This window comes from Acinonyx jubatus, chromosome B3 (genome assembly GCF_027475565.1).
Source record: "Acinonyx jubatus isolate Ajub_Pintada_27869175 chromosome B3, VMU_Ajub_asm_v1.0, whole genome shotgun sequence".
Taxonomy (NCBI): Eukaryota; Metazoa; Chordata; class Mammalia; order Carnivora; family Felidae; genus Acinonyx; species Acinonyx jubatus.
This window is the reverse complement of record NC_069386.1, coordinates 79725596-79752410: the sequence shown is the minus strand read 5'-3', so window position 1 is coordinate 79752410 and position 26815 is coordinate 79725596. Positions and strand designations below refer to the sequence as shown.

The 26815-nt window shown below is 36.3% G+C and overlaps 1 protein-coding gene across 3 annotated transcripts in view; it reads right to left on the bottom strand.

Moving 5' to 3' along the window:
- NUBPL (NUBP iron-sulfur cluster assembly factor, mitochondrial) overlaps positions 1 to 26815 on the bottom strand; it is a 218218-nt gene that overhangs the window by 157236 nt on the left and 34167 nt on the right. The window contains exons 1-2 of one of the 3 annotated variants that reach the window (XM_053224344.1): positions 5941 to 9366; positions 4804 to 4919 (exon numbers count right to left, since the gene is read on the bottom strand). Coding sequence is in view for 1 of the 3 variants with exons in the window: in XM_015073708.3 (XP_014929194.1) it covers positions 14439 to 14529 (91 nt within the window). In the remaining 2 variants the exon portion in view is untranslated. Of the gene's footprint in view, positions 1 to 4803; positions 4920 to 5940; positions 9367 to 9783; positions 11011 to 14438; positions 14530 to 26815 lie in introns of those variants that run through there. The other 2 variants (XM_015073708.3, XM_053224345.1) reach the window with 2 other exon arrangements.

Sequence of the window (26815 nt, the reverse complement as noted above, 5' to 3'; positions counted from 1 at the left end):
CACTCATAATTCACAAATTTTGCAATGACCATGAGCCAAAGAAGTGAAGTCTCTGCATGAGTGCAAGGAAGGTACATTTTTTCCAATCAGACTACTTTTTGCCTTACACAGGCATAGGTGACCTCTGGGTAAGGCTATAACCTCTGTAGTGCTCAGCCAATGAGGAATCAGGGGAGGGGCTTGCATTCTAGGAGATAAATTGTCTGCTGTAACCACCCCGAGTGTGCCTGACACCCACTCTTGCAAGAACGTTGATTAAAGCCTCATTTCACCGTGGGGGAAAAAAAAAGAACTTAGCAAACTCAACACCCAAAAAACAAATAATTCAGTAAAGAAAAGGAGAAAAGACATGAATAGACACTTTTTCAAAGAAGACATCCAGATGGCTAACAGACACATGAACAAATGGTCATCATTAGGGAAATACAAATCAAAACCACAATGAGATACCACCTCACACCTGTCAGAATGGCTAACATTAACAACTCAGAAAACAACAGACGTTGGCAAGGATGCCGAGAAAGGGGAACACTTTTGTACTGCTGGTGGGAATGCAAACTGGTACAGCCACTCTGGGAAACAGTGTGGATGTTCCTCAAAAAATAAAAAATAGAACTACCCTATAACCCAGAAATTGCACTACTAGGTATTTATCCAAAGGATACAAAAATACTGATTCAAAGGGTCACATGCACCCCAATGTTTATAACAGCAGTATCAACAATAGCCAAAATATGGAAAGAGGCCAAATGCCCATCAACTGATACATGGATAAAGAAGATGTGGTATATATATACTCAATGGAATTATTACTCAGCGATGAAAAAGAATGAAATCTTGCCATTTGCAACGTGGATGGAACTGGAGTGTATTATGCTAAGCAGAGTAAATCAATCTGAGAAAGAGAAATATATGATTTCACTCATATGTGGAATTTAAGAAACAAAACAGATGACCATAGGGGAAAGGAAGGAAAAATAAGATAAAAACAGGGAGGCAAACCACAAGAGACTCTTAAATACATGAACAAACTGAGGGTTGTTGGAGGGTGGTGGGTAGGGGAATGGGCTAAATTAGTGATAGGCATTAAGGAGGGCACTTGTTGGAATGAGCATTGGGTGTTATATGTAAGTAATGAATCATTAAATTCTACTTGTGAAACCATTACTACACTATATGTTAATTGGCTAGGATTTAGATAAAAATGTTTAAAAAATAAATAAATAAATAAATAAATAAATAAATAAATAAATAAATAAATAAATAAATTCCCTGTGTTTGAACCATAAAAAATAAAAAATTTGAAAATTAAAAATAGTAATTGCCTGCTTTAAGCTGGTTATATTCTGTACATTATACTCAAATGCAACTAATCTCTTTATTGACTGAATGGATTCTGCTTTTTCCTCTTATCTTTCTCATCTGACTCAATGCCACAATGCTGCATTCTTTTTATTGACAGGAAAAGATGCAACAAGAAATTAGTTTGTAATTTACTGCTTTACTTTTACAAAATGATAACCAACCATTAGGTATGATATAAATCATGGCTATAAAACAGAACCTGACATGCCCACCATTATTTATTACTTGACATTCATGGCTAACTACTAATACAGTCTTATTAACCATAAAACCCTAATCTTTTCAAAGGGTGATCAGATATCTTACTAAGGCCAAGAAATAGTCCATCTTTTCTATGGGTAGCAATAAACTAGATAGCAAAAAGGGAACATAAACATCACAACAGTCAAAGTACCAAAACTGTGAGGGCTTTTGAAAATGAGTAAGCCTAAATAAAGTTTCAGCATGTAAATTCAAGTATCTCATATTGACTGTGGTTTGTCTATTCCATAGAGTTAAGGAACTTAGATGTGGGGGGGGGGGGGTGAATCACAGACAAGTAAAAGGGAAATAAGAGATTAAAAGAATCTGATGAATCCAGCTGTTTCCTTACTTACTTCCATAACCATGGGGGTTAAGTAAGCATAACCGCAAAGAAGTAAAGAGGTGTAAAGAACTAATTCTATCCCTTTTACTCTTTCATTGCATCGCTCACCATTTTGTATTTGGTAATTAAAAGTGCATTCAGTATATCACTTCAGAATAGGCCAAGAAATAATATTCAAACTTGGGCAATTTTATATAGCAGCACACTGACAAAGTGAGCCATGGCCAGAAAAATAGCTAGAATGGTCAGCATACTCAAAACTGCATTAATATGAGCAAATGCTGAAGGCTAGAAACTGTGTAGCTGAGAAAACACTTAAGGCTGCGATTATGGTGTACAAACATTTCACAGGTTATCAGAAGAAAATAGACTAGGTGGTTCTCATGAGGGCAGAACTAGTAAAAGGATGTCAAAGTTATAAAGAGGCAAATTTTTGTTCAAAATAACAACATCAAATTGACCCGTCATGAAACAGCAAAATCTCCCTCACTGGAGGTGTTTGGGCAGAAGCCAGATCACCACTTATCACACATTTGTGGACTCTATAATTTTATAATACTACAAACTGAGATTTACACACACAGCTAAAGATAAAGAGCAGCAGCCATTTTAACTCATGTTTTAAATTTGTTGATAATTAAATTTTCTCAGTCTGTTTATAACAAGAAATGCCTCTTCTCCACCAAGGTTCTTCTTAATGACTTATAGAAAGACTGACTTAAACCTAAATTTACCTATCTATGTCTATAAATAAGTTAAAAATAGAAGAGGCATGTAACACACAACTGACATATAAACACATTTTACATATAAATAATTGCACTATTATGTTTCAGAGTTGAATAAACCACTTTGACATAGATCAAGATTTTCTTCTCTTTTCCTCTGATAATTTTCTTATGCACAAATACATTGTGGGTTATGGAGTACCCAGATACTAGCCTATTACTCTGGGCAAACTATATTTTTACATTACCCTCCTTATCTATAACACAAATTTGCTGATGAATTTAATGGAATCTAGATAATGTAACATTATTTCTTCCTCACTGCTTTCATCAATTCTCCAGTGCATACACTATATACATACAGAAAGGCAAGCAGATGACAATCTGTAAGATGGATTTTCTCTCATTTCAAATCCTAGGTTTCTGTCTTGAAACACCTCTGTTGCTGGAGAAAAAAAGGCGTGCGGGGGCAGGCAGCTACGATAACCCAGGTCCCACTCTTTGCTAATTATCTGTCATTTGCCCTTCCAGTGTGCCCTGTCCTCTCACCTGGGGATTCCTGTATGGACTGCATCAAAAGCAGATCAGAAAGAGGAAGGAGAGGGAGGCCAGGGGTGTATTTCATTTCCTGGTTTTCTCTCTGTGTGGTGATCTTGGGCTGGCTGGGTCCCTCCACTGAGTGTCACTGCTCCTCCCAAGGCAGACTGTCTCCTTCTAGATCTGGATATGCTTCATCCACTCACTTCTGTAGGCCTAGGGGTAGTAATTGCTCCACTGGTATTCAACAGTTATTCTATCTCATGTGCTTTCCTCATACTTCTTACACATCTTTATAAATAGTCCATCTCAAATAATCTTGATCATGCTATATCTTTTTGTTGGAAAGTGACCCAGGAAACAGATCCTCAGAATGAGACTGAGGTTATTCTACAAACAAAGGGATAATCTCTATACTGGAAAGAAATGGGACCACTGGAAATGCATTTCACATTATCAAGGTTCATGAATATACAAATTAGATGAAGAGCATGGCTGCGAGGTCCAGTAATGTGGTAGTTAATTTTGTCAATTTGACTGGGCCATGAGGTACCTAGATAACTGATTTAACATTATTCTGGGTATTCTTGTGAGGGTCTTTCTGGATGAGATTAACATTTGAAGCAAGACTGCATAAAGCAGACTATCCTCCCTGAAGTGGGTAGGCCCCATCCAATCCACTGAGGGCCAGAATAGAACAAAAAGGCAGAATAAGGCACAATTTGTTCACTCTGCCAGTCTTCAAGCTGAGACATCAGTCCTCCACTGCCTTCAAACTCAGAATGTAATTTATACCATTGGCTCTCCTGGTTTTCAAAGCCTTTGGATTCAGAGTAGAACTATACAAATAGCTCTCCTGAGTCTCCAGCTTGCTGAGTGCAGGTCTTGGGACTTCTCAGTCTCCTTAACCATGTAAGCTAATTCCTTACATCTATCTATACCTCCTATTGGTTCTGGTTTTCTGAAGAACCCAGATTAATACAGCTGGCTACGGCTACTTAATTGCTATGAAAACAAAAGTGGTTGTAAAGATGGTAGACCCATCTGAATTTTTAACTACTTTATTTGTAAAGCAATCACTTCTACATCACTTTTTTAAAGGAAAGGGAAAAAAATGAGGCCAATAATTTCATGAAATCCATAATAAGAATTACTAAGCCAGAAACTAAGACTTCTGACTTCTGGTTGAAGACCTTCCATTAAATCAGCAGTTCTCCAAGTATGGTCACTGGTCCCCTGCGGATCCCCAAGAAAGAACCCTTCAGATGATCCAAGAAGGTAAAACTATTTTCATAATAATACTAAGATATTATTGGCTTTTAACTGAGTTGACTTTTGCACTGGTGGTCCAAAAACAATAGTAGGTAAACTGCCAGCACCTTGGTACAAATCAAGGCAATGACACCAAACTGTATTTTAAAGTCATCATTTTTACCACCAAGCACAGAAATAAAAATAAACGCAAATTTCACTGAAGAATGTCCTGGATGAAGTAACGGCAATTATTTAATGTATTAAATCCTGACCCTAGAGTTCATGGCATTTTTAGAATTCTGTAGGATGAAACAAGAGGTACACAAAACGCACCTCTGCTGTACGTTGCATTAGGAAGGCTGTTACAATGGCTGCCTCAAGGGAGTGCACCTGTGCAACTGAGCTGTAAGCTAAACGACATGTATGTTTTCATAGAACACCATTTTTACCTGAAAGACAAACAGACAAATGATGGCGCTTCAGATTTGGATGTTTAGCATACAAAATAAAGTGAGTTTGTCACTTCAAATCACACAACTGACAATATTTTTCTCTATGACTAACTGAAAGCTTTCAAGTAAAATTAGAATTTTTGAAAAACCTGTATATGGTCACCATGAGTTTTACAACTTCCTGATACCTAAAGAACTGTCTATTAAGACCACAATAATACATTATTAGTAAATGGATTTTTTATATTATATAATGAAATGTGTAAACATTTAGAAGACCAGCATAAATCAATGAACTAACATCTCTAAACACATGTTATAAAATCCAACTCAAAGCCTAAGATAGACCAAAGATTTAAATATAACAGACTATGAAAAGTTCACTGATAGCCTCAGATTCCATAGTGTAACTAATCTCTAAGAAGCCAACACTTGTCAAAATTGTAGTGTAGTATCAAAGAAACAAATCCATTACTTTTTGAAATAACTATTAAAATATCCTTCCTTTCTCCACTACATGTCCATATGAGGCTGGATTTTCCTCATTTACTTCAGCCAAAACAACATATCGCAACAGAGTGAATGCTAAAGTAGATATGAAAATCTAGCAGTCTTCTATCAGGTCAGACGTTAAAATAATTTACAAAAATGTAAAACAATACCACCAATCTCACTAATTTTTTACTTCAGGAAATAGTTATTTCTGTTAAAATGTTATTTATATTAACAAGTTTACAAGTTTGTAATTTTTAATGAATTAACAAATGTTTTTTTTAATTTCTCAGCTTTAATTTCTATCTTGCTAAATATTGATAAATATAACCTACATTTGTGATCCTCAATATTTTTTAAGAGCGTAAGAGGCTCCAGAGACCGAAAAAGTTTTGAGCACTACTACACTATATTAAGCTATAATGGAACACTCAGAAGTTGAAGATGAGTAGAATAAGAAAATTTACAATCTAAACTAGGAACCCTGAAAACATACAGATTTGTGAGAAAAAGTCCCACTCCCTACCTCAGGTCAAACATGGAATTAGATGGTAGACAGTTGTGGTTTGTTTTGGAGGAAGGAGATAAATAAGAGTATGATCCAACTCCAGGAAACCTACAGATTCTCCAGAGAACCTTCAAATGTCCACAGTCCCCAGTTACTGCTACCATTTCTAGTCGCTGTTTGAGATTAAAAAGAAACAGAAGTCAGTAGAGAGGAAGACGGAAGGTTACAGAGGAGACAAGACAAGCCTCAGGCAGTAAAGGTAAAGGACTATTTTGGGGTGCAAGTAGTAGAAGGTGGTAGATTATACTGTGATTTATAAATAAAACATCACACATACACATTTTGTTCATGACAGATGGAATATATCACCCATAGTTTGAATGTTCATTTTTTAATATTAAAATTTAAAAGATAAACATCTCTCTTTAAAAACAAATGACCAAGTCTCTTGCTCTTTTTTGTGACCTATGGTTTAAAGCTTTATCAGGGTCCAGGGTTGGCTGGACTGTATCACAGCAAGATCAGAAGTTTTTTTCTGTTTCTACAATCCTCTGTTACTTAGCGTGAGAACATTTTTCATCTCCCGAACTAGACTGTGAGCTCCTCAAGAGGAACAGAGTTTATATCGTATTCATCTTTATTCCCTAGAGCAAACACAATACTTTATAAACCTGTTCAATAACTGATTCCCAAATGATTGATTTGCCAAGGGTCAGAAATACTTACAAAATATGTTTCTTCAAGAAGCACAACACAAGTGTACTGAGATGTCTTCAAAACAGTAGTTGGAACATACCGTTAAATTTAAAATACAATTTTCAGGGCGCCTGGGTGGCTCAGTCTGTTAAGCATCTAACTCTCGATTTCGGCTCAAGTCATTCGCTTCATGAATTCGAACCTGCATTAGGCTCTGAGCTTGACAGCACAGAACCTGCTTGGGATTCTCTCTCTCCCCTTCTCTCTGCACCAGCACCCCCCCCCCCACACGAGCATGCTCTCTTTCTCTCAAAATAAATAAATACACTTTAAAAATACATACATAATTTTCTTTTTTTTTCTTTTTTTTTCAATTTTTTTTTAACATTTATTTATTTTTGAGACAGAGAGAGACAGAGCATGAGCAGGGGAGGGACAGAGAGAGAGGAAGACACAGAATCCAAAGCAGGCTCCAGGCTCCGAGCTGTCAGCACAGAGCCCGACGCGGGGCCTGAACTCATGGACTGTGAGATCATGACCTGAGCCGAAGTCGGAAGCCAAGTTTTCAGATTTGAAGTTTGATACTACCAAATTTTATATTTTAAAAATTAAAAATGTACGTGTCATGTACACATAATATACGACATAGTATGACTATAGAAAAAATACTGCACTGCATTTTTAAAAATCAAATATTACCAAGCTGAAAAAATGAGTAAAAAATTATATATTTTATTTCCATATAAATCTTACAGAGGACAACTATGAAACTGAATTTCTAACTATTACTCAAATATTCCTTTGAGGAGTGCACTCCCTTGGGAAATAAAACTCTGAAATGTATTAGTTTATTAGATTAGAGGGATCAATTCACATTCTCTTAAGAATTCAGGATATCAAAATTTGGAAAGAATCCTACACTTTCTTGGTCCCCTGTCATTATGTCCTAGCATCAGTCAATAAGGGATTCACTGAAATAGTTGTCTGGGTATAGAAGAGATCAGCTCCCCGCCTCCATCCGCATGCATGGAAGTCCCACGTGACTTCCCCACACTCTTTTAGCCTCATTCATCTCTCATTCCAGCCACAGCTCTGCATAGGCTCTGACCAGTGTCACACACAGGCTATTTGAAAGTACCTCACTTCAAGCCTTCAAAGGCCTTTCACTTCCCACCCCAAAAATGTCCTACTTGATGCCAAAGCACAGGACACCATAGGACTCCACTGGGACTCACTCACAGATCTTGGAAATATAGGTGAGTTCCCATCTACAGAGGTAAGTCTTTGGACAATGGGAAAAGGACCATTAAATAAATTCTTCCCCTTTCCAAGGTGCCTGGGTGGCTCAGTTGGTTAAGCATCTGACTCTTGATTTCAGCTCGGGTTATGATCTCACAGTTGTAGGACTGAGCCCTGTGTCAGGCTCTGAGTTCACAGCACAGAGCCTGCTTTGGATTCTCTCTTTCTCTCTCTCTCTTTCTCTCTCTCTCTCTCGCTGTCAAAATAATAAACATTTTTTAAAAATTCTTCCCCTGGGGGTGCCTGGGTGGCTCAGTCGGTTAAGAGTCCGACTTCGGCTCAGGTCATGATCTCACGGTCTGTGGGTGTGAGCCCTGCATCGAGCTCTGTGCTGACAGCTCAGAGACTGGAGCCTCTGAGCCTTCAGATTCTGTGGCTCCCTCTCTCTCTCTGCCCCTCCATCACTCACACTCTCTCTCTCTCACACACAAAATTAAATAAACATTAAAAAAAATTTTTTTTAATTCTTCCCCTTGCCTCCCATATACATAACCCCATGCAGTCAAGCAATCTGTCACATTTAAGTGACAGCCAGCTTGACAGAAGTTGCACATTAGCTCTCCATCCTTGCCTCCTTCCTCAGTCTGGATTTCCACTTCCTAATAAATTAGCAGTGCATAGGGCTTTGCTTTCTGGGGAACCCAGTTCAAAAGAAAGTTTGTGGTTTATATCCTGCAAAGGAAATCTCAAAGTCCATTAAAATGCAATCTGCTATTTCTGCTTTCTTTTCCTTAATTGGAAAACCACAGAGACAGCAGAATAAAATCAAAACCTTACCGTCACTGCTTCCTCACTCATCACTTCTCCTAACCCATTACAATACCAATATCCAGAAAAAAAAAATCTCAAGTAAGATATTTGTTTTAGTGTTTATGAACTCTTTTAGCTTGGCAATGAGGACGACAGTCAGAGGAAAGAGTTATGGTGTATACTTACTAGTTCCTTCTCTTTTTCCAGGTTGTTCATATTCCCAACACTGGGATTCTGAACACTGCCCTTTCCATTACAGCTCAAATTCAGGCCTTACAGGACTCTACTGCTTATGAGTAAACACAGTAATATTCAACATTTCAAAGCTACCATATGAGGCAAGACTGGCACTGTCCTTTCATATTGAAACAACTGGAACAATCAACTTACTCCACATAATTCTCCAAAGCCAAGCCATACAGATCCTTTCTTTTTTCCTTTTTCTAAGAATGGGGGAAAATGTAGCATAAGACAACCATTCAGATATATCACAAAGATTAACAAATATAATGTCTTCAAACTGCTTTTATTATTCATAAAAATGTATGTGTTTGCAAATTAAGTTGCTCATATACCCAAAACAGAAAAGAGAGTATACAACTAACGTACAAGAAACCTGGCAGGAGTGATTACGTTCTTTATTCAACTAAGATTAATTGCATATCTACTATATACCAAGCATCAGAGAAACAAACCAGGCAAGAAAGCCTCTGCTCTGTGCACATAGTATCATAGTAGGGGAGATTTAAAAAATTAGACTGATAACACAAAAACTCCATTCTGCAACTGAAATAAGGAGTCTGAGGAGTCAAAGAAGGAAAGCTTCATGCAAGAAAAGACATTAAAACTAAGACCTGTGGAGTAGAAATTGGAGGGGGATGGGGAGCAGGGAGAAGACAGTAAAGGTGGAAGGCATTTCAGGCAGAGAGAATGAAAATGGAGAGACCTGAGCACAGAGCTTGGCATGTTAGAAATAGAGGTCACTGTGACTGGTGTTCACTGAATAACAAAACAAGCTTGTTGGAATTGGGACTGTAGAGGTAGACAGAAGGTGGGGATCAGATCATACAGGGCTTTACAATACTGGTAATGTTACAAATGGTAATACTGGGGCACCTGGGTGGCTCAGCTGATTAAGCCTCCGACATCGGCTCAGGTCATTCTCTCAGGGTTCCATGAATTCGAGCCCCACATTGGGCTTTCTACTGTCAGCATGGAGCCTGCTTCAGATCCTTTTTCTCCCTCTCTCTGCCCTTCCCCTGCTCACATGTGTGCGCACTCTCTCAAAAATAAACATAAAAAAAAATTTTTTAATGGTAATATTGGTAATGATAACATTAAGGATTTTAAATGTATTAAGTTCTCTTCCTTTACGTGAGATGAAAATAAAATTTTAGATTACAATTTCTAAATTGTAGACCAGTGACGTTTCTAAGCTGAAACGTAGACAAGGCTTAGAACTAAATTACTAAATCTCCCAATGAAACTTCACTATTCTGTTTTCCTCCAGTAATGATAGCTCTTTTAGCAAATAGAATTACTGGGTCGATATTATAGACACTATTCAAGAAACTATGTATTCAAGACACTATTCAAGAAATAGAGCAAGTCTATTTAATATATTTTTCTAATTTTTTTCATTGTAGTAAAATATACATAAAATTTACATCTTAACCATTTTTAAGCCTACAGTTCAGTGGTATTAAATAGATTCCAAATGCTGTCCAACCATCACAACTATCCACCTTCAAAACTTTTTTCATCTCGTAAATACCGAAACTATTACACAGTATCTATCCATTCTCCCCTCCTCACCAGATCGTGTCAATCATTATTCTACTTTTTATAATTCTGACTATTCTAAGTGCCTCGTATAAGTGGAATCATACAGCATTTGTCTTTTTTGTGACTGGCTTACTTAGCAAGTCTTCATGATACATCCATGTTGCAAAATATGTCAGACTTTCCTCGTTTTTTTGTGTTTTTTTTAACCATAATGAGATAGCATTTTATGCCCTATTTAAAGAGGATGTGGATCCATAATGTCTCTTATATACAATGAACAGAGCATAAGTTGATGCAAACATTTTGGTAAGTAATGCAAACATCACAAACCCATGGGCTGGATATTACAGTCCCAGGTTCATATCGAAAGGAAATTTCTCCTGATGTGCAACAGAAAACAATGCCTAGAATGGTCATAGCAGTCTTGTTCACAGTGGCAAGAACCTTGAGTAGAGGGAGATGGAGGGACAGAACGGTGGTATGGTATGAAGAATGATGGTCTTCCAAAGATGTCCAAATTCTAATCCCTGGAACTGTTATTAACAGCTTATTATAAAAAAATATCACTCAGATGATTGGTTGGTTCTCAGTGTTGTAGGCAGAGAAAAGAAGAGATGTGGGCAGTGGAAAATTAAATTAAATTAAAAGGATATAACTCAGAAATAGCGAGATGGATGAGACATATAGGACAAGATATGAGGAAGAGCAGAGAGCTTCCATGACCTCTCCAAGGACATATGCTCCCCAAATCATGTGTTCACCAACTGGGAAGCTCCTTCCTTCCTTTTTAAGACTGAATAACGTCCATTGCACATACATACCACATTTTGCTTATCTATTCATGAACCGATAGAAATTGGGTAGCTTCCACATAATGAAATAATGAACAGTCAATTCATAATAATAGTAGTAGTAGTAGTAATAGTGTATAATGCTGCTATGAACATGGGTGTACAAAATCTATCTAATTTTGACAAACATAATCTCATTTCAATCCATTACCCTGTATGGGTACATACATACCATATACACAAAATCTAGAGTTGAGGTCCAGAAGGTAAGTGAAAAAGATGACTTAATTCGTTATTTTTTTCCTGTAGCATATCTAATTTCTTCTCTAAGTTAGCCTCACCAAATCTAGACTGTCAAAACTTTTCACGCCTTTTCGTATAATGTTATTATTTATGGCTTTTTGCCTTTTCCTATAGAGTCTCCAACCCACATATGAAGATTTCCTACATCTTCTACCTTCAAAACTCATTTTTCATCCTGCTTTCACCAAACTACTTTCCTAAATACTCTATTTTCTGTTAACATCAAAAAAGAAAGAAAGAAAAGAAAGAGAAACAAAGAGTGAAAGAAATGGTGACATTTATGATATGTGAATTATATCTTAATCAAAAATAAAAATAAAGCGTCATTCTCATGTAAAAAGAAAAATAAAAAATAAATAAAAGTAATATGTTTTGTTAAAGTGCCCCTAAAAGGTTTCTAAAGTACCCAGTAAATTATTAAAGTAACTATGAATCAGCAATAATGAAGTCTATTTTAAAAAGCAAAAATTTGGGGCGCCTGGGTGGCTCAGTTGGTTGAGCAGCTCAGCTCAGGTCATGATCTCACGGTCCATGGGTTCGAGCCCCGTGTCGGGCTCTGTGCTGACAGCTCGGAGCCTAGAGCCTGCTTCAGATTCTGTGTCCCCCTCTCTCTGACCCTCCCCTGTTCATGCTCTGTGTCTCCCTGTCTCAAAAATAAATAAAACGTTAAAAAATAAATAAATAAATAAAGCAAAAATTTTACAAGGCCCATAAATAAACAGTATTAAAAATAAAATTGCAAGTTAATCCTTCCACTACCAACAATAGCAAGTTCTTTTAATTTTTTCTCATCTGAGAGAAGATACTGAAAACATGAAAATAATTTTGAGAAACACTGGGAATGATCAGAAGATTAGGAAATAAGAAAAAAAGTTGTATTTGTTTTTTTTTTTTTTTAACTTGGAATTAGACTAGTACAGACAAATGTGAAGTACAAACAGCCCTAAAAAGATATGGCCACATTACAAATGTTCCACCCTACTAGTCTACATGTAATCGTAAGGACAGCTCTCTGATCTAACTCAAAAAGTAAGAGGCATAGAACACCTATTTGTCTTGTGGCAGGTGCTAATCATAAACACAAAGATTTATGGCCTGTTGAAACAATTTCTTTGCTATTAATAAGATAATTTCTTATTGTATTGTGTTTTCTGCAGTAGAGAGTATAAGAGGATAAATTAACATGATAAAATATAGAAATGTCAAAACGATGCCAATTAGTATAATAGTGGCAGGTTTATCTAAGATTCAAAACATAATTTATAAGCTGGGGTTTAAGAATCCACATTCTTTTAAGTGAATGATGCCTTAATCGCTCAATTTATTTTTGGGGTGCCTTAAGATCAGCTTGTCAACACAAAAGAAGGGTTCTTTTAAGGCTTTCCAAGATTTCTAGTATCTCATCTTTACCAGAAAGCCTATTTAATGGCAGCCAATTTGCAAACATCAGATTTAAGATTACAGCTTCAGTAAAACAAGAAGAAAGAAATTAAAGTTCACTTCAAGTATTTATGTTGGCATAGACTGGACAGACTACTTAAGAAAAAACTGACACCAAGGGCTCCATTTCACCATTATTCATGTGCTGCACGCACCAGTTTTCACATTACTTTAATCAAGAGACAGACGTAATAAGTCTATCATTTAAAGTACACAAATTCATTACTCCCTCTTTGTGAAAGAAATTTGACATCTTGGCATATGTCACATATCTGCAAACCAAGTATGCATTCCACTAAAAGGACAAAGAACAAAGAAACCAGAATAACTTAGCTTTGTAAGTTACATAAAATAAAGCATTTTCACGAAACAAGAAAATAACTAAGTGGGTGCTTACAAAATAAGACTGCTGGGGTCAATTTTATCATCACTAGATATTCAAGTTTCCTACAATTCAGAATTTAACATTGTAATTGACTCCAGCAACTAAAGCACAAACAAAAACACATTCAATAGTAGACGATGTCTAATTAACTAACATTTAATAATGAAATACAAAATACTTGTATTATTTACATAGATAATCCAATAAATACCTATGGTAAATATAATCATTGTGTCCTAGATCTATGGAAAATAAAAAAGCCCAATAAGAAATGAAAAGAAATTAGTCAATTATATACTTATTATAATTAGAAATAAATTTTAATAAACCAATTTCCAATACTTTTTTTTTTTTTTAAGTAGGCTCCATACCCAATGTGGGGCTTGATGCTGTACAAAATGAGCCAGACAGGCGCCCCTTTCCAAGACTTCATTTTCTCATCACAGCATTTCTTGTTCTTCATGCTTTATATCTGACAGCTTTGGAAGAAAGTGTAATACCAAGCACAGTAAATATTAAAGATTTACTCAAAAAATTACTCTGTCCTATTGACAGCAGTGAAGGCTGGGAAAAGAAACTAATGTTTTCAGGGTTTTTTAAACTACTTTAAGACAAACATGACAAAAATCTGATTAGAAAAAATAATTTTCATGTCTTCCAACACAAATACATACCTTCTATTCAAATACTTCCATACATCCACACATTTAACATAAAGAGATAATGATGATGACTGACCATGTGCCAGGCACTGTTTCAAATGCATTACACTGAACAGCAATTTCTGATTGAGTGATTTCTCACAGCAACTCTGGTAATTGCTCACCTGACTTTATATATGGGGCAGAGGTGAGGTACAAAGAGGTTAAACAATTCACCCAAAGCCACACAGTCAGTCAGTGACAGCTAGGATTCAAACCTGGACAGTCAGGCTTCATGTCTGATTTCAGAATTACTATACTGCACTGTGTATAAGGTGCACATGGTACATGGCACAATGCCTGACACTCAGGAGGTAATTTAAAAAGTCTAACTATTACCATACTATCTATCTCTTCTTCACTTACCCTGTGATAATTCTGGATTTCCTTTCAGATTCATCATCTTTGGAATTGAAGGGCCATACACATCCACATCTAGTAAACCAATGGCCTTTGACTGTAAGGAAACAGAATCTACTGTAAGATTATTTCCACTTTTCATCAAAGATAACATATATAGCAATAGTAAATCTGACTATAAAAAAAGAAAATTTACAAAAAAATTCCAAAATCCTAACCTAAATTTTCAAAGCAACAGTAAGGTAAAAGCTTATCAACTACTTAGACAAATACTTTTTGTTGGTTTACTAATTTCTTCTAGAAAACTGACAAGAGAAACCCCCTACGTACACTTTACACATTGTGGTTCAGATCTCCCATATAGTCTCAAGTAGACTAAAACCTTTTTGATCTGAAGACTAACAAATTACACACAATGTTAAAATAAGGACTTACAGTGGCAAACAAAACCACAGGAAGATGGAGCATTAACCCTTAGAAAGCCCATCTAACACAACAAAGAATAACAAAATGAAAAAAAAAAAAATCATGGGAACAAGACTATAATAGTGCAAGTGAGAAATTCTGATGCAGATCCAGCATGGAAATGCTAATGAGGGTAGTGGCAGACATAATGCGGAGACAACTCCTTACACACAAGTCACAGTTAAACATCCAAGCTCTTCTGGAGAATTCATAAACAACTAAAACTGTTTTCCTTTGATGACCCATCTAGCTACCCGGGGGCAGAATATTCTGACTGGTCTCTAGGTGCCAGTTCATCAGCAACACAGCCAAGTAAAGGTAAACAAAATTCACTATTCCCAAGTATGTCTTTTTTTTCCTCTCCCCACCTATTTCTCTTTTGATACATTAAATCAGTCTGTTACTGGTTTTTCCATATATAAGCAAACAGAATACTAATGCTAACTATACGTCCTTAAGTTACGTTTCACCAAGACTCAGAACTCTCCTCCCTCTTTCCCTGTATCCTGGCAAGATAAAATTCTTAACCTTTCAAAAAAAAAAAAAATCCTCAGTTTTAATTAAATAATCCCCCATCTTCCATGTTATCTACCTATTTCCAGACACAAAATTACTTTTTAAACCTTGCTGTCTGGTTCCTATTAATACATAAAATAAGGTACATTCAACATTTATGTCCCTAACTTTATACTGACTCAAACTGCAGTTCTAAGAAAATCATTTAATGTCCCTGTATGACTCACAGAGCCTAGAGGACTAAGGATTAAAACATGCCTCTACCAAAATCTCAGCTTACTGTAAAATAAATGAGAAAAGTATTAGCTTTAAAAAGGTAGGAACAGTCAATGAGAAATTCTGACCTGTTTTCAACTCCTTTTTAAACCACAAACAAATTAATTTAAACAAACAGAATTAAATTTACTATGGATAAAAAGATTTTCAAATGAGAGAGACTAAAACCTTAAGAAATGTAGCTAATTGTCAATACTATTATTCAAGGGTCTGCTAATGCTATAACCATTGAGGTGAGGAAGCTGAAGGGATTCCATTTTAGAAAGACTCCATTTTTTGGCAAAAAAAAAAAAAACACCAAAAACAAAAACCAGACACTTAGAAAGACTCCATTTTTCTGATAGGCCCCATTTACTCATGATCCTTATTTGTCTCTGAATAAGCCAAAGAAGCTATGTCATCACTTTAAGGGAGAAGCAAAAAAGTTAATCATTCTCTGAGTTTTGTCCTAGGCCCCAAACCGGATAACATCTCAGAAGAGCTGGATCCCAAATATGTTCCAGGACATTAGCTTTGAACAAACCTCAGCTGAAACTGGCATCAGTACTGCTACCTTCAGTAATTTATGAAATAACACCTATTACTCACCTGACATTTGTCTTTGATTGGACCCTACGCAGGATCCCCAAAGGAACACGTACCCTAGATCCCCTTCCCATATATAAACCCCTAACCCCAAGCAACAATGAGACTCATTCTCCTTTCCTTTCCTAATCTCCCAGACCGTCTGTTACTCTCTGTCACTCATGCCATTCAATAAACTCTGCTTTCACTTTCTCCAGCTCACACTTGATTTCTATCCTGTGCAAAGCCAAGGACCCTCTTAGCTGGTCTTATAGGGAAGTCCCCACTCTGGTCCTTGGACCAGCCAGGCACCGCCGACATCAATATCATCCTAGAATTTTACCTCTTTTCCATGTCTTTTCTCATGGTACGTACAAAACTAAAAACTACTACATAATAATAAATGTCAATAAAAACAAAAAATAATCTAAGTGGTATTTTTTCCCTCTCTTATTTAATGTTTAATGTTATTTACAAGTTTTATAAAAACTTGAAAAGGTTAGGTTCCAGGTTTCAAACTGATCTCCTAAAAGTAAAGTCAAGTAAAATAACTTAGTTTTTTAAGTTTGGTTTCATGAAACAAGGAAACAACTAAGTGGGTGCTTGCAAACTAAGACTGCTGGGGTCAATTTTTTCATCACTAGATTTTCAAGTTTCCTTCAAAATGTTAAGGAGAATCAACTATTTGTCCTGTCTCCCAGAAGAAAACCATGCCTGTCTAAAGGTGAACCCGTGGTATCAAGGTTCAAGACAAAACTGAGGATCTGCCATAATATTTACTATGGTAGAAACAGATTTTACACATTCCTAGATGGCTGTTAATATGCATAATCACATATGAATAAAGTGAGCAGGGGCACCTGGGTGGCTCAGTCAGTTGAGTTTTGGCTCTGGATTTCAGCTCATGATCTCATGGTTCATGAGTTCAAGAACTATGTCAGACTCTAAGCGTGGAGCCTGCCTAGGATTCTCTCCCTTTCTCTCTGCCCCTCCCTCTCCCCCCACCTCACTCTCTAAAATAAATAAATAAACTTAAAAAAATAATAATAAGGGGCTGGTAGGGAGGGAGATTACAAGATTTTAGAGTTCCTCTGTTTCCGAGAAAATGGAATTAAGGGTAACAGAGAATCTTCTAGGGGTGCCTGGGTGGCTCAGTCAGTTAAGCATCTGACTCTTGATTTCAGCCAGGTCATGATCTCCTTCATAGGATTGAACCCCACATCAGACTCTGAGCTGACAGCCTGCTTGGGATTCTCCCTCTCGCTCTCTCCCTGCCCCGCCCCCACTCGCACTCTCTCTCAAAATAAACATAAAAAAAAAAAATCTACGTGCTAGGTTTTCTGCATACTCTCCCTAGGAATAGTTACTCACTGACCTAAATTTAGTACCAAAGTTGACATACATCAAAAAGGAAACAGAGGAGATGAAGGTATGAAGGTCAGAGAAAGACAGGAAAGAGGAAGGATGAGAGGGACAGAGGCAGAGAAGGAGGGAGGGAGAAGAAGATTGAGGGAAATTCATCAGCAATTTTTATTAAGAACCTGAATAAACTAGGCCTCTACAGGCTAGTGGCTGTAGAATTAGAATTTAGAGTTCTATGGACAAATCAGAATTTAGAAATTTTAGAAAAATTTTAGAAGTCAAAAAAATAACAAAAAAAAAAGAAAATTTTTAGAAAGCATGCCATCCTAAATTACCCAAATATAAACTTCCCCTAATTATACCTCCCCAATGCTTGAATTCCTTCTTGAAGCCAGGCACCCTACACATTTTATTTACATTTCTCACTGACTCCTCACAGCAATCGTGCAAGGTGGTATTATGCTCACTTAAAGATGAGAAACTATAACCAGAACTTTAACATGATCTGAGTACAAAAGACTTAGCAGGGGACAACATACTTTTCCCTAAAGGGCCAAACAGTACTATTTTAGGCATTGTGAATCATATGATCCACAACTACTCAACACTACCACTGTAGCATCAAAGCACAGACAATATGTAATGAATGAGCATGGCTGTGTTCCAATAAAACTTTATTTACAAAAACAGAGAGGATTTAGTCCACAGGTCAGTTTGCCAAAATTGATTTAGAAAATAAGCTTTTTCATAACCAAGTTATTCAATCATCCAACAATCTAATTTGGGTTTTGCCAAGAGCAGGTAGGACATAGTCGTCTCTTTTAATGTCAGAGGAACTATCTCAGTAAAGATTTAGTTCCATATCCTTAATTGGGTAGTTTCTAAAAACAATCAAGAGCACACTTTTCATGCGGTCTCACTGGAACTAAGCGTGTCTTGCTTAGACTTTATATATCATGAATAAAATTAGTGTCCATTAAACAAAAATGTCAAGCCTATACTAAGTAAAACATATCATTCTTAGAACTGGCGTAGCTTCTGGACCAGTAAAATTACCATAGCTACAGAAATTAGCTTAAATTTTCAACTCTAGAATTCAATAATGTTCAACAGGTGCCAAATAAACTTTATTTGTTTTTCATAATTTACTCCCATTATTTTTAAACAGGTTCCTATTATAGATGCATAAATAGTCTTTCAATTTAAATTTTCAAAGACAGTTCTATATTGTAGGAACATAAATGAGCAAGATAGAAGGCTATAAATAGATATATGCTGCTGGGTGTCTAACTAGCTAAATTTTATGAATCCTTTCCACCTCATTCCTCCTAAAATAATTACATTTAGTCAAGAAAGCTCCAATTAGGACTTCTCTTACACTTAATTTCAGCAAGGCTTGAAAGAATAATCACTACAAAAGCCTTACCACATACACAACAGATAAAATGATCATTAACAAAAATAACTATAAAGTTACTACTGTAAAACATGATTACCCAATCTTTAATGTCACCATAAATGTATGCTGGTACCTAATATTATATTCTTTTTCTGATTATCCTGCAGTTCACAAACTCTTAGCAGATGCCGTAAAACAAGACAGATAGATTTTGGGATTTGTTTCTTTATAATTCATAATACCCTGTGAAAGCTAAAAGGTAGCAGACTTGCTAAGTGACTATACTGTTTCATTACTACTGCATGAAAGCCACAATTTGAGAGCCTACAAGTCCTATTTTCTTGTGTTGGGTTTCAAAGGCACCTGAACAACAGTTTTGATACTGCTTTGTTCCTTCAGTGGAGTTTATATTAAAGATCCTAAAACTTCATGACATGTTTCTTCCATCCATGTCATCTGCTAAGAGAACCCACCAAAATAACACTTTAGAAGGATCTCACCCAATTATTTCTAAGTGAACACTCATTTAAGACTACAACTTACCTAAAGTTTATCCTTCCCATTGAAGTATCCAGTTAAGAATCCTATGATTCCCTGCACATTACATTCTACATAATCTTGGACTGGCATTTGGGATTTAGAGTTGAGTCAAGGTTCTTTCCTCTCTTTCTGCCTTGCTTTAAGTCAAACTGCCATTCATAAAAATTTCAATCTGTTGGTAGAGAAAAATATGTTTCTTAATTCTATTACCTAAGATTAAATAAGAATTTGATTAACAGGCCAGAAAGGAGTGACAGGATATATTCAATATGCTGAATCAGAAAAATATGCAGCCAAGAATTCTTTTTCCAGCAAGACTGTCCTTCAAAATAGAAGAAGAGATAGTTTCCCAGAAAAACAAAAGCTAAAGGAGTTCATGACCACTAACATAGCCCTGTACAAAATGTTAAGGGGGACTCTCTGAGGGGAGAAAAGATGAAAAAAAAAAAAAAAAAAAAGAACCAGACCAAAAGCAACAAAAACTAGAAAGGACCAGAGAGCACTACCAGAAACTCCAACTCTACAGGCAACATAATGGCAATAAATTCATATCTTTCATTATTCACTCTAAATGTCAATGGACTAAACACTACAATCAAAAGGCAGAGGGTGACAGAATGAATAAGAAAACAAGACCCATCTATATGCTGTTTACAAAAGACCCATTTGAGACCTAAAGACACCTTCAGATTGGAAGTAAGGGGATGGAGAACCATCTATCACGCTAATGGTCACCAAAAGAAAGCCGGAGTAGCCATACTTATATGTGACAATCTATATTTTAAAATAAAGACCATAACAAGAGATGAAGAAGGGCATTATATCATAATTAAGAAGTCTAACCACCAAGAAGACCTAACAATTGTAAACATTTATGCTCCAAATGTGAAAGCACCCAAATATATAAATCAGTTAATCACAAACATACAGAAAGTCATTGATAATAATCCCATAATAGTAGGGGACTTCAACACTCCACTTACAACAATCGACAGATCATCTAAACAGAAAATCAACAAGGAAACAATGGCTATGAATGACACACTGGACCGGATGGACCTAACAGATATATTCAGAACATTTCATCCTAAAGTAGAATACACATTCTTCTCAAGCGCACATGGAACATTCTCCAGAATAGATCACATACTGGGACACAAATCAGCCCTCAACAAGTACAAAAAGATAGAGATCATACCATGCATGTTTTCAGACCACAATGCTATGAAACTCAAAATCAACAAGAAAAAATTTAAAAAGACAACAAATACTTGGAGACTAAAGAACATCCTACTAAAGAATGAATGGGCTAACCAAGAAGTTAAAAAGGAAATTAAAAAGTACACAGAAGCCAAAGAAAATGATAACACCACAGCCCCAAACCTCTGGGACGCAGTAAAGGCAATCATAAGAGGGAAGAATATACCAATCCAGGACTTCCTAAAGAAGGAAAAAAGGTCTGATACACAACCTAACCTTACACCTTAAATAAAACTCAAAAACAGCAAAAGACGAGAAATAACAAAGATTAGAGCAGAAATAAATGCTATCAAAACAAAAACCAAAACAAAACAAACAAACAGACAAACAAACAAAAAACAGATCAATGAAACCAGGAGCTGGCTCTTTGAAAGAATTAACAAAATTGATAAGCCTCTAGCCAGTTTGATCAAAACGAAAAAGGAAAGGACCCAAATAAATAAAATCAAGAATGAAAGAGGAGAGATCACAACCAACACAGCGGAAATACAAACAATAGTAAGAAAATATTATGAGCAATTATACATCAATAAATTGGGTAATCTGGAAGAAATAGACAAATTCCTAGAAACATACAAACTACCAAAACTGAAACAGGAAGAAATAGAAATTTTGAACAGACCATAACCAGTAAAGAAATCAAAATAGTAATCAAAAAGCTCCAAACAAACACGAGTACAGGGCCAAATGGCTTTCCAGTGGAATTCTATCAAACATTTAAAGAAGAGTAAACACCTACTCTTTTGAAGCTGTTCCAAAAAAAAAGAAATGGAAGGAAAACTTCCAAACTCATTCTACAAAGCCAGCATTACCTTGATTCCAAAACCAGACAAAGATCCCACTAAAAAGGGGAACAAAAGACCAATTTCCCTGAGGAACACAGATGCAAAATCCTCAACAAGATATTAGACAACTAGATCCAACAATAAATGAAAAAAATTATCACCACGACCAAGTGGGATTTATACCTTGGATGCAGGGCTGGTTCAATATCTGCAAAACAATCAATGTGATTCATCATAATCAGTAAAAGAAAGGACAAGAAACACATGATCCTCTCAATATGCAGAGAAAGCATTTGACAAAATATAGCTTTCTGTCTTGATAAAAACCCTCAAGAAAGTAGAGAGAGAAGGATCATACCTCAAGATCTTAAATGTCACATGTGACGGACCCACCACTAATATCCTCAATGGAGAAAAGATGCAGACAATGTACTGAGTATGGAAAGAGCCCAAATGTCCATTGACTGATGAATGGATAAAGAGGAGGTGGTATATCTATACAATGGAGCATTACTCAGTGATAAAAAAGAATGAAATCTTGCCATTTGCAACTACATAGATGAAACTAGACGGTATACTGCTAAGCAAAATTAGAGAAAGACAAATATTGTATGACTTCACTCATAAGTGGAATTTAAGATACAAAACAGATGAATATAAGGGAAGGGAAGCAAAAATAATATAAAAACAAGGAGGGGGACAAAACTTAAGAAACCCTTAAACAGAGAACTAAGGGTTGCTAGTGGGGGTGTGGGTGGGGAGATGGGTAAGGGACATTAAGGAAGACACTTGTTGGGATGAGTCCTGGGTATTATAGATAGGGGATGAATCACTGGAATCTACTCCTGAAATCATTTTTGCACTATATGCTAACTTGGATGTAAATTTAAAAATAAATAAAATTTTTTTAAAACAATTAAAAAAAGAATTTGATTATAAGATCTAATGGTTAGATAAGAAAACAATTGCCTACTATTTACCAAAGGACGATCTAAATCTTCAAGTTCAGTTAAGAAAGAGGAACAAGGACAACATAAAGAAAAAAGTTCACCTGGCTGGATGGAGCATAAAAAGAGATAGGCTCATGAAAAATACAAAAGAATCTCAAATTACTAACTACTTGCTTGCAAAAGAACTGGGAAAAAAAATTAGAGAAATAATAGATTTCAAATTAAAGAATTTTAAGGCAGGAAGAAACCTAAGAGATCATCTTAGTCTTCAGTCCACTTTTTAGTGATGAAGAAACACACCGAGGGATAATGCCACAGCTGGGCCTAGGATCCAAATCTCTCTCCACCATAAGCCTAAATGCTAACAATCACCAGCCATTCCCCTTTATCTCTCCCATCTCCTCTTCTACTCCTCCCCCTTTTCACTCCACTCCACATACTTCCCCTGTGCAGTGTCTTAACCACACCAGGTACACACCTGCCTTTTGCAGCTGTTCCTTCAGCCTAGAATTCTGTTCACCCAAGTACCTCCCTGGTTCTCTCCATCACTTCCTTCAAATCTTAAATCAAACATCACTACACATTGAGGTCTTCACTGACCACCCTATCTAAAAATGCAACTCCCTCATCATTATATTGGATACTTCCCGTTCCCTTCCTGCTTTTTCTTTCTTCTCAACAGCTATACCAATATTTAATATACTGTATATTTACTTGTCTTGTTTATTATGTCTCCCAAGCAGAATGTTAATTCCATTAGGGTAAGAATTTTTGTATGTTTTGTTCCTGTACCTAGTACCTAGAACAGTACACAGTCATGCAGATACCATGCTCGACCCCAAGAAATTCTGATTCAGAAGGTCTAGATTGGGGTCCAACAAACTGCATTTGTAACACTAAGGTATACGATGACTACAAAGTGAAAAACAGTAATATTGGTAATACAGGAAAGACCAAGACAAAATTTTGTTGTAAGGGCTCAAGCCTTGGGACCAACAGGATTATGGTAATGGTAATTTACAGTAATCAACAGTAACATTGAAGAGTTTAAAAAAAAATACACACACACACACATATACATACATACATATAAAACAGTGTTTAACATTCTGCCATATGGGTGAATAGTCACATATTGCATGGGACATATGTATATAAAAATCATTCGTTATTTATCTGAAATTCAAATTTAACTGAGTGGGTGTCCTATATTTTTATTTTCTAAATCTAGCAACCCTACCTTGGCATCTCTCCTCAACAGTGCAGTTGTAATGATTCAGATGAAACATACATACATTCATGCATGCTCAAAACCCTCATTACGCCCCCAATCTCCCCTCATTTCACTCATGTAAAAACCAAAGTCCTTATAACAATTCACCAGACTCCATATAATCTAGCCAGTTCCCCACCCCCTATCTCCCAACCCTGTTAATTTTTATCACATGTTACTCCACTCCACTTCTTACTCCAAGAGCCAAGTATCTTTTTACTATTCTTTGAATAGAAAGCTAGACATGCTCCTACTCCCTAGCCCTTAAACTCGCTGTTCCTTTTGCCCGACATTCTCTTTCCTCATATAGTCCTAAGTCCATTCTCTCATCTCCTTCAACTCTCCGCTGAAATATCATATCTTCAGGGCTGCCTATCCTATTTTAAATTGAAATCCACCTTCACCCTCAAGCACCACTCCAACCCAGATCACATTTATCAATTTCTAACTCTTTAGGTTACTTATGATGTTTATTATCTATTTACAGTAAACTCCATAAGGGTGGGGAAATCCCCAAGCATCTAAACCAGTAGACATTAAATAAATATTTGTTCAGTGAATGGATAAATGGATCAAGGAACTAATAAATGAATGAACAAACCTCCATTTGTTCCTCTGTAGGATATCAGGATGGTTACTATATGATCCCTAAGGTCCCTCTCAAGCTTTAATATTCTATGATTTCATGAAAGTCCCTCTTCTAATACTTCTATACAGACATTTTAAGTTACAAGATTTAAAATTAGATAACGTACACGATGTTAAAAGTATTCTGGTGTTAAAGTGTCATAAATTTCCTTGCAACCTATTCCTAACCACCACTTTTCCTCATGAAAATCCGTGTCATCTTCATCTTTCTATTGATCTCAACTCTGGAAAAACAGGAATTCCAGAAAGAAAATCTAATGCAAACAATGGCTATGGCAGGCTGCTATAAAAAAATATACGATAAAAGTACACCACGTAAATCTTTGAAAACGAAAGCCACAAACATGGTATGAAAGGGCTCGTTAAAAAGAGGGCAACTTTTAAACCTACAGACTAGCACGATTAGGTTCAGTAGGGTTTCAAATATAAAAGGGCTGCACTAGAATTTTGTTGTGCTTTTTTTCCTTTCCAGAGCAAGGTAAGTAACATATTCTTTGACAAGAAGCAATTCTCTTAAGTTCCACATTTTCATCTAGTAACAGAGAAAGTAAATCAGGGGTAAAACTAAGATTAAGAAAAGAAAAACCTTAAATCCTTGGCCTGTATGATTCAAGGGGGAAAAAAGTACTGGGGAACCTGGGTGGCTCAGTTCATTAAACATCCAATTCGTAATTTTGGCTTAGGTCATGATCTCATAGTTGTGAGATCAAGCCCCATTTTGGGCTCCACACTGGGCATGGAATCTGCTTAAGATTCATTCATTCATATTCTCTCTCTCTCTCTCTCTCTCTCCCTCCCTCCCTCCCTCTGTCCTCCCCCATGCTTGCAAGTTCTCTCTCTCTCTCTCTCTCAAAATAAAAATAAAGTACTGATACCCTTAGTAAAGACTTCAAATACAGAAAAAAATTAGAAAGCCTTCTATCACCATGGTAATATATAAAATGCAGAAAAAGTTACTTCTAGACACTAACCCCCAAAAATAAGTCCTCTTATTTATGACATTAACCTGTTTTTTTGCCAAAATCCAAGCCTACAAACCTAGAAAACTAACCAAACAAGAACCTTCCCCAAACCAGATAAAGTACTGCAGCAAAAGCACTGAAAATCAACATCAATTCCTTTACAATGTTCTTAGCTAAACTGCAATGCAGGGAAAAGCCTTTACAATTCTGAGGGCAAGTCTTCCAAAGCAAAGCAAAACAGCAATCACAAGAATTGGATGTGAACAGTGCACGTGACCCACTTTCCAGACTCAAAATTATAGGAGCCAAGTAGCTGGTTTTGAAACTCATTTCTTCACATATACTCTGCTTGCTTCCTCTTAGTGGCTCTTCCAATACTGCCCTGCTGAGGGTTAAGGGCCTTCTTATTCCTCAAGTAGATTGGATGGGGAAAATAATTTACTGAGAAAAAAAAATGAGAGAAGTAAAATGAATCGGTGAAAGCCAAGTTAGGGAGGAGGCAGGAGGATAATTAAGAAAAAAAGATTTTTCTGTGAGCAAAATCTGGATGACTTCTTATTGGACAGAATCAGATCCTGAAATTCAAAGGATGTGCAACAGTTTTGCCACCAATATGTTATACGTGAAATCAAACTAAGGAAGAATATACCAAATGTAAAATTAGGGTAAGTGTTCTCTTTCTAACTCATAACCAAATTGAGTAAATTCCATGAACAAAGTGAGAGAATGAATTACTGGCAGCAAGCTGCATTTCCCAAAAGAAATTTAAAAGGTAGGCCAAAGGGTACTGAGAGGGAAACATCCAGCCAATAGCTTCTTTAGAGCTATTCAAAACAAAACTGCTACTGCTTCTAATTGGAAATCTCAAAGCATGGTGTGCATAAAGCTTCCTAAAACCATGCAGAAAATAGAGGAGAAAAGCAGTTTGAGGCTTTTTACCTATCTGAAGATTATTGTATAAAACAGCATTTTTATTTTATCGTTTTGGGTAAGGGTAGTGTGCTATGTCTGTTTGCTTATGGAGGAGGGGGAAGAGCAAGTAAGGAAAATTCCTGTTAGAGGAATGGCTTTAGGATCCAGTTTAACACTTCCACCCCTCTGTTACATAATTAATTTTTTAAAATTACCTTATCTTTCATTTTAATACTTGATGCTAAGTTCCTCACTCAGTACTCTGAATTATTTTTTTTTTTAATTTAAATCCAAGTTAGTTAACATATAGTGCAATAATGATTTCAGGAGTAGAATTTAGTGATTCATCACCGACATGTAACACCCAGTGCCCATCCCAACAGCAACCTCCTTAATGCCCCTCACTCATTTAGCCCATCCCCCACCCAACACACCTCCAACAACCCTCAGTTTGTTCTCTGTATTTAAGAG